A 16,131-nucleotide genomic window follows, 5' to 3' on the forward strand; every position below is an offset into this window, starting at 1 on the left:
ATAAAAATAACTAAACATCAGCAAGTATTCCTGTCACCTGGAATATGAGCTATAAGAGCATGGAGATTTTGAGTACTGAAATGAGTCTGCACTTGACCCTAGAGACAGTGGGAATGTAAGAATGAATTTACTTGCAAGGTGATTATGATTTAAACTAAACCTTATTATAGGACTAGTCTCAGGTTAAAGCAAAAGGGGTGGTGGCATTATGCTCCTGATACCATATTCTAAGGGTTCCCTCCCTCCTTCCCTAATAGACAAGATCTTAAGAGTCTTGTTATGCATCTTAGGCTGGCCCTGAACTCATGATCTTCCTATCTCAGCCTCTGGAGTGGCTGGGACTACAGGTGTGCATCATCATACATGACCTATAAGTGCTTTCTCTTTTCTTTCTTTTGTTTTTGTTTTTCAAGACAGAGTTTCTCTATGTAGCCCTGGATGTCCTGGAACTTGTTTTGTAGACCAGGCTGGCCTGAAAAGTGCCTGACTCTGCATCTTTAGTGCTGGGATTAAAGGTGTGCTGTGGGATGGTCTTTCTGTATGTTATGAATGTGTTGCTATTATTGGTTAATAGAGAAGCTGTTTTGGCCTATGGCAAGACAGGTTATAGCCAGGTGGGAAATCCAAGCAAAGATACAGACAGAAGATAGGTGGAGTCAGAGCAGATGCCAGCTTGCTACCCAAGGAGCAACAGGCCAGCAGAGTAATACCACAGTCATGTGGCAATACACAGATTAATAAAAATGGGTTAATTTAAAATGGAGAGCTAGCTAGCTATAAGTCTCAGCAATAGACCAAACAGTTTGTAATTAATATTAAGCCTCTGAATGATTCTTTTAAAAGTGGCTGTGGGACTGCAGGACTAGGGTGGGACAGAGAAAAGTGTCTGGCTACCACTGTTGTGGAATATTATTTTAAGGTGTGTTACTTTTGTTTATGTTGCATTTGTTTAACTCTGTGAAGCTGTGTTACTAAAACACCTGATGGTCTAATAAAGAGCTGAATGGCCAATAGGAGGCAGGAGAAAGGATAGGCGGGGCTGGCAGGCAGAGAGAATAAATACGAAAACTCTGGGAGAAAAAAAAGAGAGGAGAAGGAGGAGGGCTGACGAAATGGGCCAGCCACCCAGCTACACGACCAGCAACTGAGTAAGAAAGAAAGACTACAGAAATAGAAAAAGGTAAAAGCCCAGAGGCAAAAGATAGATGGGATAATTTAAAGTGAAGAAAAGTAAGCCAGGCGGTGGTGGGGCACACCTTTAATCCCAGCACTTGGGAGGCAGAGGCAGGCGGATCTCTGTGAGTTTGAGACCAGCCCGGGCTATAGAGTGAGTTCCAGACAGGCACCAAAGCTATACAGAGAAACCCTGTCTCAAAAACCAAACCAAACAAACAAACAAATACATAAATATATAAATAAAGTTAAGAAAAGCTGGCTAGCAATAAGCTAAGCTAAGGCCAGGCATTTATAAGTAATAATAAGCTTCCATGTGTGATTTATTTGGGAGCTGGGTGGTGGGGCCCCCAAAAGAGCAAAACAACCAACAAAACACCACCATTTTCTGGCTCCACGTGTGCTTTCTTTCTTCTTCTTCTTCTTTTTTTTTTTTTTTTGTTGGTGGTGGTGTTCCCCCCCCCCCCCCCCCCCGACAGGGTTTGTCTGTGTAGCTTTGCACCTTTCCTGGAACTCACTCTGTAGCCCAGGCTAGCCTTGAACTCACAGAGATCCGCCTGCCTCTACCTCCCGAGTGCTGGGTACATGTGCTTTCTTAAAGGCAATTCAGAATCTGGTTCTAGGTAAGATGGAGAACACTTAGTACACAGACCCTAAGCCTCCCACAAAATGAAACCATAAATAATGGATAGAGTGCATTGGAGCAGCTACTGAAGTTCTGAAAAGAAAATAGAAGAATCAGAATACTTAACTCGAGGCATCACTAATTTTTAAGTTTAAGTTTACTTTTCCCACTTCCTTCTTTGGAACCTCCAGCTTAAAAAAATACAGCCAAAGCAGTGAGATGGGGCATGAAGAAACTCTGGGGAAAAAAAAAAGTACTCTAGTTCTGACGTGAGGACCAGGAATGGAAACTCCTAAACTCAGAGAGACCCAAGGAGCTGTAGGAAGTCTGTGGTAATGAGGAGACAATGAAGCAGCAGAAGCAGCATGACTGAAAACACCTTCATCACAGTATCCTCTCCGTTTATTAAAAAAAAAAAAAAAAAGAACCGGAGACTGAGGATGCGACAGAAGGGATCCAAGAAGCAAATAGCTATTCAGGAGCACAAAAGCTTGAGACCCAAGTTCTGGCTAAACTTGGACTGCACAGGTAAGGATCTGCTCCATTAACTGGTAGATCAGACTTTCAGAGCTGAACCAACCGAGATTTCCCAGTTCTCACACTCACCATCAATGGGTGGTGTGCACACCACAGACTTATACAGGCTTTGAAAACTAGACAGATACAACTCTCCTATCTAAGTAAGAAAGTCCAAAGTCCTCCAAAATATGGAACTTTCTGAGTACTGACTTGAGATACAGATATGATATGATATAAATAGTAACAAAGTCCACACATGGCCTCAGGTGGTGACAGTCAAAATCAGGTATGCTAAAGATACTATATATAATTACCACTAGGATATATGTATAATGCATATATGAAACATAAATGTTTATATTTAGACTTGGGCCCTATCTCTAGGATATCTTACTATGGATATATGCAAATAGTCCAAAGTTTTAAAAAAGATCTGAATAATACTTCTAGTTCCAGGACAGCCAGGACTGTTGCACAGAGAAACCCTGTCTCAAAAAACCAAACCAAACAAATAAACAAACAAAAACAAAACAGAAAAGCCCAAAGTCTAACTACTGTAATTTTTTTTTTTTGCTTCTGTGATATCTTTACTAGGTTGTATAGTATTTTGTTAATTCCACCAATCTGTAAAACTGCCCATGTTTTCTATGTATTTCAATATATCTAAATAAAATAGAAATAATTCTTTTTAAAAAATTTTTTATTTTGGTTTTTCGAGACAGGGTTTCTCTGGAACTCGCTCTATAGACTAAGCTGTCCTGGAACTCACAAGAGAGTCACCTGCTTCTACCTCCCAAGTGCTGGGATTAAAGGCACGTGCCACCACTGCCTGGCTAGAAATAATTCTCATAGGGTTTTGGAAACAATGGTCCTTAAGACCATGTCTACTGGGTCGTTTAGAGAATTTATCAATTTTAAAAATAGCTCTCTTGCTGGGTGGTGGATCTCTGTGAGTTCAAGGCCAGCCTGGTCTACAGATAGAGTTCCATGACAGCCGGGGCCACACAGAGAAATCCTGTCTCAACCAACCATCCAGAACCCCCAAAAAACAAACCAAAAAATCCAAAACATTCAAACAGCTTTCTCATTTTACTCATGGCTAAGGCCTGTTCAACTTTTATTTTTCTACCTTAGTCAATTTTAATAATGTATCTATAACATTCATAGTTCATTACATTTTCAAAATCGTCAGCCTAAGTTATAAAATGCTTACATAACTTAATTTCTTTGGGTCTGTGGTAGCCATCTCCTCACATTCTTATCCCTAATACAGATGTATATGAACTAGCTTTAGATTCTAGAAATGAATACAAGATTTTCTAGTCATTTTCATTCTACCATGTAAATCAATTCAATTGGCCACATGTGACTATTCATGCCAACAATAACAAAGAAAGAAGATTTGATAAAAAGCAAAAAACTAAAGTATTTTATATTTGTGCTGACTCTTAGTAGCATTCTGTTTAGAAACGTGAAAACAGAAATCGGCCCTGAGCCTCAGTAGACTGAAAGAACACGTCCACTGAAATCAACACCATTTCAAAGGTCTCTTTTCCTCTGAGACACTATCTCACTGCAAAACTGCAGCTGACTTATGCTTTAATGGCTAAAATATGTGACTCTGGAGCTTCTTTTGTTTATGCCTTTTACAAACTCTCTGAGTAAGGGACTTTTATTCATAAAAATGTGCACTAGAAAAGCTACTATGTGGAATTGCATTCTTCATGAATGAAATCATTTTTCCCCCTTTTTGAAAAAGTTAAAAGTTAGAAGCCCCGCCCCCACTTTGGTCATGTTGTCCACGGGAAGAAGCACAGAGCCTGATGTGAGAGACCACACAGGAGTACTTCCCAGCATAGCAAAAAGCAACATAATCATCACTCATTGTAACAAACTAGGAAGAATTTCATCATGCATATATAGATTACATTATTCATATAGCAAATATTGTATGCAAATATACAGAAAACAGTATCAAAGTTTTGTGTCTTTAACCCAAGTGTAGTAACAAGTCAAATTAAAATATTCTCATCTTTAAAATCTGGATTATAATTACTTCTGAGTAAGTCATGACATATAACTGTGGAAGTTCAGTACTGGAAAGAATTTCATAGGTCCAAACTTTTTCTTTTACAAAGTGTCAATAAAGTTAAACCAGTAGAGTCAAACTCATATCAACTAGTAAACTGACAAAGTCAAGAACAGAACTCAGGTCTTTTCCAACTACCGAATACTATCTGTTAAATAAAGTACATGTAAAACTGTCCTGTTGAAATAATGGCTCCATAGTTTACTGTTCTTACATGCATTTATTTAATGCTATTCTTCAAAACAAAGTGGCCGCCCAGACAAAGCAGTCACCCATTTTGTGGCCCTACTTATGGCTCAAGCAGGATTTCAGCTCAGTATTTCCCTCACTGTTGTCTTGCCACACCTTTCCTAATTAAACTACAGGACTACTGCTGACAGAAGATTAGATACAGGGAAGTTTAAGTTTATAGACGATACACAGATCATAAATGAATAAGGGATAGGAGCATTGGAGTAGCAACATTTTCCAACTCTTTCTGTTGGTGTTGTTTTTCTAGACAGTCTCTCTGTGTAGAAAAGCAACTGGTTGTCCTGAACTCTCTATAGACGAGGCTGGCCTCGTAGAACTCTCAACTCTGGCTTTGAACTTAGAGATCTGCCTGCCTCTGCCTCCTGAGTACCGGGATTAAAGGCATGCACCACCACTGCTAGCCCTCTTTGTTTTTTAAAGTACACTTTGTGTGTGTGTGTGTGTGTGTGTGTGTGCGCGCGCGCGCGCGCGCTTGCATGCATGCATCATGGTGCAAGTACAGAAGTCAAAGGACTCTCCTTCCACCATGGAGGTCCTGGAGATCAAACTCAGGTTGTCAGGCTTAGTGGCAAGTGCCTTAACCTAGCCAGTTACCTTTTTATGCACCTCTTAATGAATTAATAAACCCAGGCAAGATCATCAATGGCTGATGTACCCCCAAAAGGATAACAAACTATTCTGTGTGTTCAGGTAACAATCCACACTACCAGTGAAATATTGTGCGTGGGGGGGGAGAGGGGGGAGGGATAGATAAAAACTAAATTTGAAGCTGGGCGGCGGCGGCGGCGGCGGCGGCAGCGGCAGCGCACGCCTTTAACCCCAGCCCTCGGAGGCAGAGCCAGGCGGATCTCTGAGTTCGTGGTCAGCCTGGTCTACAGAGTGAGTTCCAGAACAGGTACCAAAACAACACAGAGAAACCCTGTCTCAAAACAAACAAACAAACAAACAAACAAACCCCCTAAATTTGATAAACATTTATCTGCCTCTAAAATCAACAATTTAAAATAACTTGTTAAGCAAATTGAGTTCCTGGCATTTTCACTTTAGTAAGGAAATGGAGACTGGAAATCAGGAACTACAAGAGAAACAGGCTCTGCTGAATACACCATGCTCTCAGATGAAACACCTAGAAAGTATACCTTGTGAATGGAAGTAAATGAGAAGTAGACAGAACCCTGCCCAAGTGGGGCTTCACCTTTGTTTGCTTATTTGTTTGGTTTTGTTGGTTTTATGAGGCAGGATCTCAGTTCAGGCCATTGCCAAGGACGACCTTCAATTCCTAACCCTCTTGCCTCCGCCTCTCTCTCTGTCTTACATATTCTGGGATCACAAGCTTGTGCCAAACATGTCTGGTCAGGCTTACTTTATTAAACTAAAACCTGGCAAAAATATTACAAGAAAAATTTTTAACAGGCCCAAATGTCTCAAAACAGTGACATAAACTTTTTGAACAAAATATTAGCACACAGAATTTAGTTGTGCCCTAATAGACTCACCTTGGTTGTGATAAGCATTAATCAAATTGAGATTCCAAGAATGTACAGTTAGTTGACTTTTAGAATACAGTCCCGGGCTAGAAGTGCTTCAGCGTTTGAGTCCTAGGACTTACATGGTAGAAGGCAACCGACTGCAGCAGCTGTCCTCTGACCTGAACATGCACATCACGGCACTTGTTCACCTACACATACACATTTACATGCGCACATAAAATAAAATTAAAAAAAAAAAAAAAACCAAGCAAACCAGAATTTGGGGCTGGAGAGACACTTCAAAGGTTAAGAGAACTTACTGCTCTTTCGGGGGACCAGGTTCAAGTCCCAGTGTCCACATGGTGGATCACAACCATCTATAATTCTAGTTCCAGGGGAACCAACACTCTCCTCTACTGGTGCATATACATACACACAGGCAGAATGCCTATCTACATAAAATACCAATACTGGGGCGGGAGAGATGGCTCGGTGGTTGAGAGCACTGGCTGCTGTTCCAGAGGTCCTGAGTTCAATTCCCAGCACCCACATGGCAGCTCACAACTGCCTGTAACTCCAAGATCTGACACTCTCACACAGATATACATGCAGGCAAAACATGGATGCACACACATACACAAAAATTTCTTTCTCGGGGTTGGGGATTTAGCTCAGTGGTAGAGTGCTTGCCTAGAAAATGCAAGGCTCTGGGTTTGGTCCTCAGCTCTGGGGGCAAAAAAAAGACAAAATAAAATAAAAATTTCTTTCTCTGCAATGAAGCAGCCAACATGCAGATCTTGGTGAAGACCTTGACGGACAAGACCATCACTCCAGGTGGAGCTCAGTGACACCATCAAGAATGTCAAGGCCAAGACCCAAGACAAGGAAGGCATCCTACCTGATCAGCAGAGGCTGATATTTGCCAGCAAGCAGCTGGAGATGGCTGCACCCTGTCTGACTATAACATCCAGAAAGAGTCCACCCTGCACCTAGTGCTGCGCCTGCGTGGTGGCATCATCGAGCTATCCCTTTGTCAGCTTGCCCAGAAGTACAATTGTGACAAGATGATCTGCTGCAAGTACACACCTGTACCCTGACCCCCATGCAGTCAACTGCCACAACAAGTATGTCCAATAAAGCTGGGGCCATACTCGGCCATGATCCCAGGACCAAATACAGTTCCCTTAAATTGACTAGAGCAGTTAAAAAAAGAAAAGAAAAGGAAAAAAAAAATTCAAGTTAATTACTAAAATTAACACCTGAGTTTAGTAAGGTTGCTAGATATATGTTAAACATTCAAAAGCTAAACGTGGTAATATATGACTATAAATGTGGTAATATATGACTATAAATGTGGTAATATATGACTATATATGAACACATGGGAGGCAGAGGCAGGAGGACTACTGTAAGTTTGGAAACAGCCAGTCAAAGTTATAGTGTGAAAGGTTGTCTTTTTTTTTTTTTTTTTTTTTTTGTTCGTTTTTCGAGACAGGGTTTCTCTGTGTAGCTTTGCGCCTTTCCTGGAGCTCACTTGGTAGCCCAGGCTGGCCTCGAACTCACAGAGATCCACCTGGCTCTGCCTCCCGAGTGCTGGGATTAAAGGCGTGCGCCACCACCGCCCGGCTGAAAGGTTGTCTTTTAAGAAACAAAAAACAATGGGCGAGCGTTGGTGGCGCACGCCTTTAATCCCAGCACTCGGGAGGCAGAGCCAGGCGGATCTCTGTGAGTTCGAGGTCAGCCTGGCTACCAAGTGAGCTCCAGGAAAGGCGCAAAGCTACGCAGAGAAACCCTGTCTCGGAAAAACCAAAAAAAAAAAAAAAAAAAGAAACAAAAAACAAAACAAAGGGGGGGAGGGGCCCTCTGTACTTATGTAACATTAAAAAAACAAAATGAAAATTTAAAGAGATCCCATTCACAACACCAAAACTGAGTTTATATTCTCCCACTCACAAATAAATATAAACCTCTAACAATCTCCTCCAAAAAAATATATGCTAAGCTTACCTTTTTTTTTTCCTTTTATTTTATTTTACAATACCATTCGGTTCTACATATCAGCCACGGGTTCCCCTGTTCTCCCCCCTCCCACACCCTCCCCTTACCCCCACCCCACCCCCCATTCCCACCTCCTCCAGGGCAAAGCCTCCCCTGAGGACTGCGATCAACCTGGTAGATTCAGTCCAGGCAGGTCCAGTCCCTTCCTCCCACACTGAGCCAAGCGTCCCTGCATAAGCTCCAGGTTTCAAACAGCCAACTCATGCAATGAGCACAGGACTTGGTCCCACTGCCTAGTTGCCTCCCAAACTGATCAAGTCAATCAACTGTCTCACCTATTCAGAGGGCCTGATCCAGCTGGGGGCCCCTCAGCCTTTGGTTCATAGTTCATGTGTTTCCATTCATTTGGCTTTTTTTTTTTTTATTTCAATAATTGAGTAAAACCAAAATTTATTATAAGCCACAGTCGTCCTAGGGACCTCCATGCTATATGTATAGCCTCCATGGTTCTATGGGTTGTGGTCTGATTGTTCTTTATTTTATATCTAGAATCCACTTATGAGTGAGTACATACCATGACTGTCTTTCTGGGTTTGGGTTACCTCACTCAGGATGATTTTTTCTAGTTCCATCCATTTGCCTGCAAATTTCTTTCATGCTTTCACTGTTTTTCTCTGCTGAGTAGTACTCCATTATGTCTAAGCTTACCTTTTAACCACTCAGATTAGCCATCTTAACGGTGTGGGTTGCACACCTGTAATTCCAGCACTTCCGGGGTAGAGACAGGAAGATTGGGAGCTGGAGGTCATCCTCAGCTACAGTAAATTCAAGGCCAGCTGAGACGCTGCCTCCAAATAAGTTTCTTGAACCATCCTTTCTTTTTCCTCTTTGTGATACATCACAAATCTAATCCATCCATATATGCTATCAGCTTTCCCTATAAAATATATATACACGTTTTATAATCGTAGCTGAGTGGTTAAGGTGATGGTCTTAAAAATATTCTCCAGAAACTGGAACTGAAGAAAGAGGACAGTTATCACCCTAACACAACCAGCGTCTATTTCACAAGGACTTCTGCAGTGGCCTCGGAACTGCACTCTGCTTTTAATCTTGTAGTTCTATAGCCAACTGTAAGCAACGGACCCAGAGTGAGCCTTCAAGAGCAGCAGTCCCATGATGAGATTTCTCTGCTCAACAATCTTTAATGGCTTCCTCTTTTTTTTTTTTTTTTTTGGTTTTTTCGAGACAGGGTTTCTCTGTGTAGCTTTGCGCCTTTCCTGGAGCTCACTTGGTAGCCCAGGCTGGCCTCGAACTCACAAAGATCCGCCTGGCTCTGCCTCCCGAGTGCTGGGATTAAAGGCGTGCGCCACCACGCCCGGCTTAATGGCTTCCTCTTTTATCTAAGTAAAAGTCAAAATCCTTAAAATGGAGTTGGGCATGCTGGTAATAAAGCACTCGAGAGAGAGTGAGGCAGGAGAATCATGTATTGAGGTTAGCCTGAGCTGTGCAGCAAGACTCTGATCCCCCAACTCTCCCCTCAAGAAGCTCTAGGCAAAGGACTTTTCAGTAGTGTTTAGTGACTGTAATGAGGGCATCTGTAGTAACAGTAACTGGGAAAATTACTTCTAGCTAGTAGACAAGGGCCCAAGAATGAAGAGATGACACTTTACTATCCGACACTTGTAACACAGAAACAGCTTCCTCAGTTATCTTTTATCAGATTCCAATTCATCTTTCAATACACATACACACAGTGACTTTTGACAGATGTAACTGCTATGTCAATCATGGGAAGACTGCACATGCTAGATACAATTTTAGCAACATTTGTTTCTTCTTTATACACAGAATAAAGTGCAAGTATGGAACTGTGTAAACTAATTCAGAATTTATAAAGAATACTGTATTTATATCAAAGAGTGCAGCTGGGAGGGGGTATTATTGGAAAGTACTAAACTACACAATTGACTTCCTACTTACCACTTTCAGGGCTACCTGGTCTACAATGGCTGTTGCTGCCTCTTAGCACGCCAGGCCTCTCCTGCTAACGAGCACTCCACTTGCTGCCTCCTGTCTAACCGTTTCCTTAGACACCTGCAATGCTTACTTTCTCAAATGGCATTTCCCCTGCAACGAGGACTTCCCTAACCATCATATTTAAACTCTATCTCTCCTCATTTATTCCCTTCACACACCATTCCTTCCTGGTACATCGCTCTCTAACATACATGAAACCACTGCAGGGATTTTTTTTGTCTGTGCTGTTCATTGCACACCCAGTCTCTAAAACACGACCTGTTCTAGGCAGCAGGTAGCAGGCAGCAGACATTCAGCAATTATCTGTCAAACATATCAATGAACCAATGGTTTCAAAGAGAAGAAATTATAGTAAATTCCTTAGATTTACATTAAATTTAATGCCTCGTAATAAATATTTTTAGAATAAACTTAAGATACAGGAGATGGGGCTGAAGAGATGGCTCAGGGGTTAGGAGCACTGGCTGCTCTTCCAGAGGACCCGGGTTCAATTCCCAGCACCCACATGGAAGCTCATTAACTGTCTGTAACTCCCTTTCCAGGAGATCTGACACCTTCACACAAATGCACATAAAATTAAATAAATTATTTAAAAAAAAATATAGGAGATTTAATTAATATATAGGAGAGATTGTAAATATTAGCGATCTATTAATATGTAAAGAAAATGAAATAAAAACAGCTGATACAAATTTGAAAATAAGAGAAAGTGGTTTCATTTTTTTTTTATGATGGAATATCAAGAAAAATCACCTAGTATTCATGGAACAAGAAATTTATAATGGAAAAAGAAATTAAAAGTAATCTAATCACAAACATTGGGTGAAAAAGAGTTTACAAATTCAGACAGAGAAGAATGCAAGGCTAAACCATGATAAAAAGTAAGTAAATTGAGACTGGGTAGACAATTATATTAGCTAAAGAAATCACATTATTACTGGGAGAAGCAAGCAAAAACATTTAGCTCTCACTGGGAGTGAGAAAAAAACAGTGCTTTTGCTTTGTTCTTTTTTGGTAGTGTTGAAAATAAACCCTACTCCACTTGTCTCCTTAGTTGTTAGACATAGCTCACTGAAAATAACTTAATTCTTGAGGATCTTTAGATGTTTCAGGACTTGTATTCTCATTAGAAGCGATCTTATCTGGCCAGACATGATAGTGCACGATTCTAGGTAATCTCACCTACCTGGGAGGCTGAGGAAGAAGGACATAAGTTGATGCCTCCCAGGGCTACAGGGTAAGCTCAAGGACAGTCTGGACAATTTAGTGGGACCCTGTCTCAAATAAGTAAGAGGGCTGGGGATGTAGCTCAGAGCACTTGCCTAGCATAGGCAGCAGTACCCTAGGTTCAGTTCCCAGTACTCCAGTACTCCCAACCCACACCTATGTGTTCTTATTTGTACTAATTCCAGATTATGAAGCAGAAATTATTATTATTAATTAATTAAAACTTTTTTTTTTTTTTTTGTTCGAAACAAGGTTTCTCTGAGTAGCTCTGGCTGTCCTGGAACTCACTCTGTAGACCAGGCTGGCCTCGAACTCAGAGATCCACCTGCCTTTGCCTCCTGAGTGCTGGGATACCACCCAGCCAGACATTCTTATTTAAATAATTTAAATACAAAAAGGAAAATCTCTAACTGCAACATATTTTTCTCATTTATTTCCATACTGAAGCAGATTATGGAGATTAATTTTGGAAGACTCTTTTATTTTCTTTTTTTTTAAGATCCAGCCCCCGAAGACTCTTTGAATTGCCCTGATTCATGGGATTTCTCATCCTATGAGCTATCATGGAGAATTCCTCACCCCCACCCCCACCCCCCGACAGAGAATCACAGACATTTGATTTTACCTTAACTGGGAAGCTACACTTTCCAGTTCGGACTCCTTCTTCATCTGTCTGCCACTGATGTGGACGACTGGCCTCTGGGACATACACATCTTTCTTTCTCCTAAAACTCTGCCGTAGTTTGTTCATGTTAACTTTTACAACCTGCAGACACAGTAAAGAGGTGCCAAACAGTTATCATCTTCTACATAAACTTTGGATTACCATCTTAGTACGAAACCCACCCCAAACCCCAAAGTCCCATGTGAAGGTACGGCTTAAAGGAAAGGGGCCATTAGTACACGTCCTTTGAGAGGCATTCAGTTTAATCAGAATATCATTTTAAAGACAACCAAGTCCCCTCCAATCACACTGCCCCTCCACAACATCTGATGCCTGTGCCATCTTTTCAAATGCTGGGATTACGGGTATGTAGCACTGCGCCTCAGTTCATGTGGTACCAAGGATTGAACCTAAGATTTTGTGCATGCTGGCACACGTTTTGCCAACTGAGCTACAGGCCCAACTCTTCATTCTTTCTCTGTGGCCTTATCTACCGATTTTACTTAACCTCAGTAGTACCTTTTCCCTGTCGCTTGTCCCACTATTCATTCTCACAGTCTATCCTACCCCTTTCATCTGTAGTTCTATTACTGCAGACAAGAGAAAGACTCTAGTATTCCTGATTTGAAGAATATTTGACAATGGCCAGGACAGCACACACTGCTTGAGAGACCAGAAATGCCTCCCTGTCTTGTGTGCAGGGCAAGGGACTGAGACCACAGCCCTGCACACACCAGGCGAGCACTCCGTCTCTGAGCCCCTCTTAGTCACTTTTTTTCTTGTTTTACTCTGATCACTTCTCACGCCCCCTGATGAGGATGGAACTCACAGGCAAAAGCTACCTCCCCAAGCCTTCTCTTTGTGGTATCTTTTGTTCGCATCACTATTTCCACTAGAATATAAGCTCTACAAGGACAGGACTCTATCACATTCCCTGTTCACTCCCTGGCTTCCTGGAACCAGTAGGCAGAGTAGCTGCTCCCATCTAAGCACTTCTGATTAATAAATGGTGCACACCTGAGGTTTGGTCAATATCTAGGTTATGTACCAGGGGCATCTGGCACAACCAAAGAACCTTGTAAGTTTTACAATGAGACAGACCTGAGTTTGAACGCTATGCTGTCATTGCTGGTGGTGTGACTGAAGCAAGTAAATTAAAATTTCTAATCTTAGTTTATATTGCTATAAGATATGGTAAGAACTGTTACCTTGCAGGATCATTGTGAAGTTCAGAAATAATGTTAAGTAAAATGGCTAAATGTTTTAAGAGGGACTCATTATGTTTCTAGGGCTGGCCTTGAACTCTTGATCCTCTTCCTAAGCCTCTTGGGTAGCTAAGGCTACCGGCCTGAAGTGGCCAGCATCCAGTTCTACTATTCTGACTGAGACAGTTTTGTTTAACTTCTTGCAAAAGGCCATTACTGAGACTGCTCCAAATAAAGGCCCATTTCATTCTAATCTGTTCTGATTACTGTCAGCTTTCTAAAACATCAATCTGACCATGCAATCACTCTACTTTCAAGTCCTCCAATTGCCTCCCGTCACCTTCAGGACTAAGTCCAAATGCTCAGCACAGCAACAGTCTTTGTCTTAGGTCTTCTCTTACCAGCCCCCATGCTCTTCCCAGCATTCGCATGCTAAGTTCCAGCTACACTAAGCTACTTACAGTCTTCTACAGCCAGACCTTTTTCCGTGCCTCTGTCTGCACAGAGAGAAAATACTTCAGTTTGAGTTAGCTCAAGAGAAGCTAACATTTAACAAAAAATCATTATTTTTCTGACAAGCCCTTACCCTGCCTTGGCTAGGTCCTTCTACATTCATATGGCTCCATTAAAGCTTTTGCTGACTTCTTTACTGTACTCATTAGACCCTGGAGCAATTTTCATTTCCTTAACAGCAGGCTGCATCATCCTAATCCGGTCCTGTCGTGTGTGGCATACTATAACCTGGGTGAAACAAAGAGCCCTCGCCCCTAGCAGACTGTTCAGTGAGTAGGACAGCGCTGCACAGCGCCGGAGACTCATCAGTGCTGGGCAGACACAGACGTCACAGCCCACCGCACACCAGGACTCCCGCCTGTCTAAACTGGGGCCCTAGCAGAGCAGTCTCTTTCCTTTCCAGGCAGATGTCCTGTTGTGGCATTCTGCTTGCTGAATAACAGAACGAAAATGTCAAAAAAATTGGGGTTTAAGTATCCAATCACTTTCAGTATTCAAATGATTCGCTATCTGTCTTTCTGCCATGTTCTTGAGTTATGCTTTAAGTGACCATAGGATCTGCGGTAGAAAGGCCCAGCAGCCACTGCCTGTCTAGGAGGAAACGTTAAGGAAGGTCTGGAAGATTGGACACAACTCTTAGGAAAGGCTTCCAGTGCCTGTCACAACTTCAGAGAAGATCCATTTTGTCTGATTTCCATGGAAAAGTTTAAGGAAAAGGTTCCACACTAGGGCAATTTGGAAAAGCAGTGACAAAAGAGTTCTAAAATAAATTTACAAAGTAAAAAGTATGTAATTATGATATCTTGAGCACTATTTTTTTTCTTGGTTTTGGTTTTTTGAGACAGGATTTCTTTCTGTGTAGCCCCGACTGTCCTGGAACTCACTCTGTAAACCAGGTTGGCCTCGAACTCAAGAGATCCATTTGCCTCTGCCTCTTGTGTGCTGGGATTAAAGGAGTGCGCCACCACCGCCCGGCTGCTTGCTACTTCTTTTTTGTTTGCTTGTTTGAGACAGGGTTTCTCTGTGTAGTTTTGTTGCCTGTCCTGGAGCTCGTTCTGTAGACCAGGCTGGCCTCGAACTCACAGAGATCCGCCTGGCTCTGCCTCCGGAGTGCTGGGATTAAAGGCCTGTGCCACCGCTGCCCGGCTGCTTGCTACTTCTTAGTGAACAACTACCACTGGCCCGAAGACATCCATCCTAGCTGAACACAGGTGACAGATAAAAAATTTTTTTTTCCGGAGTTGAGGACCAAACCTAGGGCCTTGCACTTTCTAGGCAAGCGCTCTACCACTGAGCTAAATTCCTAACCCCTGACAGATAAATTTTTAAGTATAAGAATTGAGAATTATTTTTGTCCTATAGGCCGATTTTTTAAAAAGCTCCATTATACTACAATTTCCAAAGGTAACTAGATACAATTTAATTGTCAAAGTGTGTGTGTGTGTGTGTGTGTGTGTGTGTGTGTGTGTGTTATCGGCATGTGGGTGCCTCGGGTCATTAGGCTTGGTGGCAGGTGCCTTTACCCAGGAAGCTGTACCTCTGTCCTTAGAAAAACTTTTATCTCTTTTACATACTTGTTTCCTCCCTAGACCCCTCTCTTCCTCAGTATCCCTCTAGTTAACTTCTTCATCTATCTGTTGACTCTTGAGGGCTTCTACTGTCTCCAATGATTAAAGGTATTCCCTAAACAGCATGGTTCCAACTGTACTCTCTCATTTATACGATCATTCTTTAACAAGCCATTACCCCTATGTATGATGTTTCTCCATCTGTGCTTTTTATTCAAATGCGTGACGTTGTTTCACATATACTTAAATCATACCCTTTTACCTCTCATTCCTAAAGACTTCCTCTTCACCTCAATTATGTGGTTCAATAAAGGCACAAAGCTACACAGAGAAACCCTGTCTCGAAAAACCAAAACAAACAAACAAACAAACAAAAAAACTAAAAGCATGCCAGGCGGTGATGGTGTATGCCTTTAATCCCAGCACTCAGGAGGCAGAGGCAGGTGTGTATTTCTGAGTTCGAGGCCAGCCTGGTCTACAGAGCGAGTTCCAGGACAGCTGAGGCTACACAAAGAGACCCTGTCTCTAAAAAAACAAAAACCAAGCAAACAAACAAACAAAACATCCCAAAACCTGAAAGCTTACTGTGTGTTGATCTAGTCTACTTCCATGGCTTTAGGTGACTCTCTATAGTAGTAATAATATAGAAACCCTGAAACATTATTTCCTATAAGCATTCACGGTCTGAGTTACGTTCCAAGGAACCAAAATTAGTGACAGACGGTGGGGTAGAGGAATAAAAAGTATTTCAAGTAGAAGCAATGACATCAACGAAAGCAGAGATGTGGA

General features: G+C 41.9%; 1 protein-coding gene across 15 annotated transcripts in view; it reads right to left on the reverse strand.

Annotated features, from left to right (window-relative positions):
* The window catches only part of Numb (NUMB endocytic adaptor protein), a 113,364-nt gene that overhangs the window by 39,683 nt on the left and 57,550 nt on the right, over positions 1-16,131 (reverse strand). For all 15 annotated transcript variants that reach the window (XM_076551021.1, XM_076551025.1, XM_076551032.1 and 12 more), the window contains one exon: positions 12,018-12,158. In XM_076551021.1, coding sequence (XP_076407136.1) covers positions 12,018-12,143 — 126 coding nt within the window. In that variant the 5' untranslated portion in view covers positions 12,144-12,158. The remainder of the gene's footprint in view (positions 1-12,017; positions 12,159-16,131) is intronic.

The sequence above is a fragment of the Peromyscus maniculatus genome, chromosome 14, assembly GCF_049852395.1.
Source record: "Peromyscus maniculatus bairdii isolate BWxNUB_F1_BW_parent chromosome 14, HU_Pman_BW_mat_3.1, whole genome shotgun sequence".
NCBI lineage: Eukaryota > Metazoa > Chordata > Mammalia > Rodentia > Cricetidae > Peromyscus > Peromyscus maniculatus.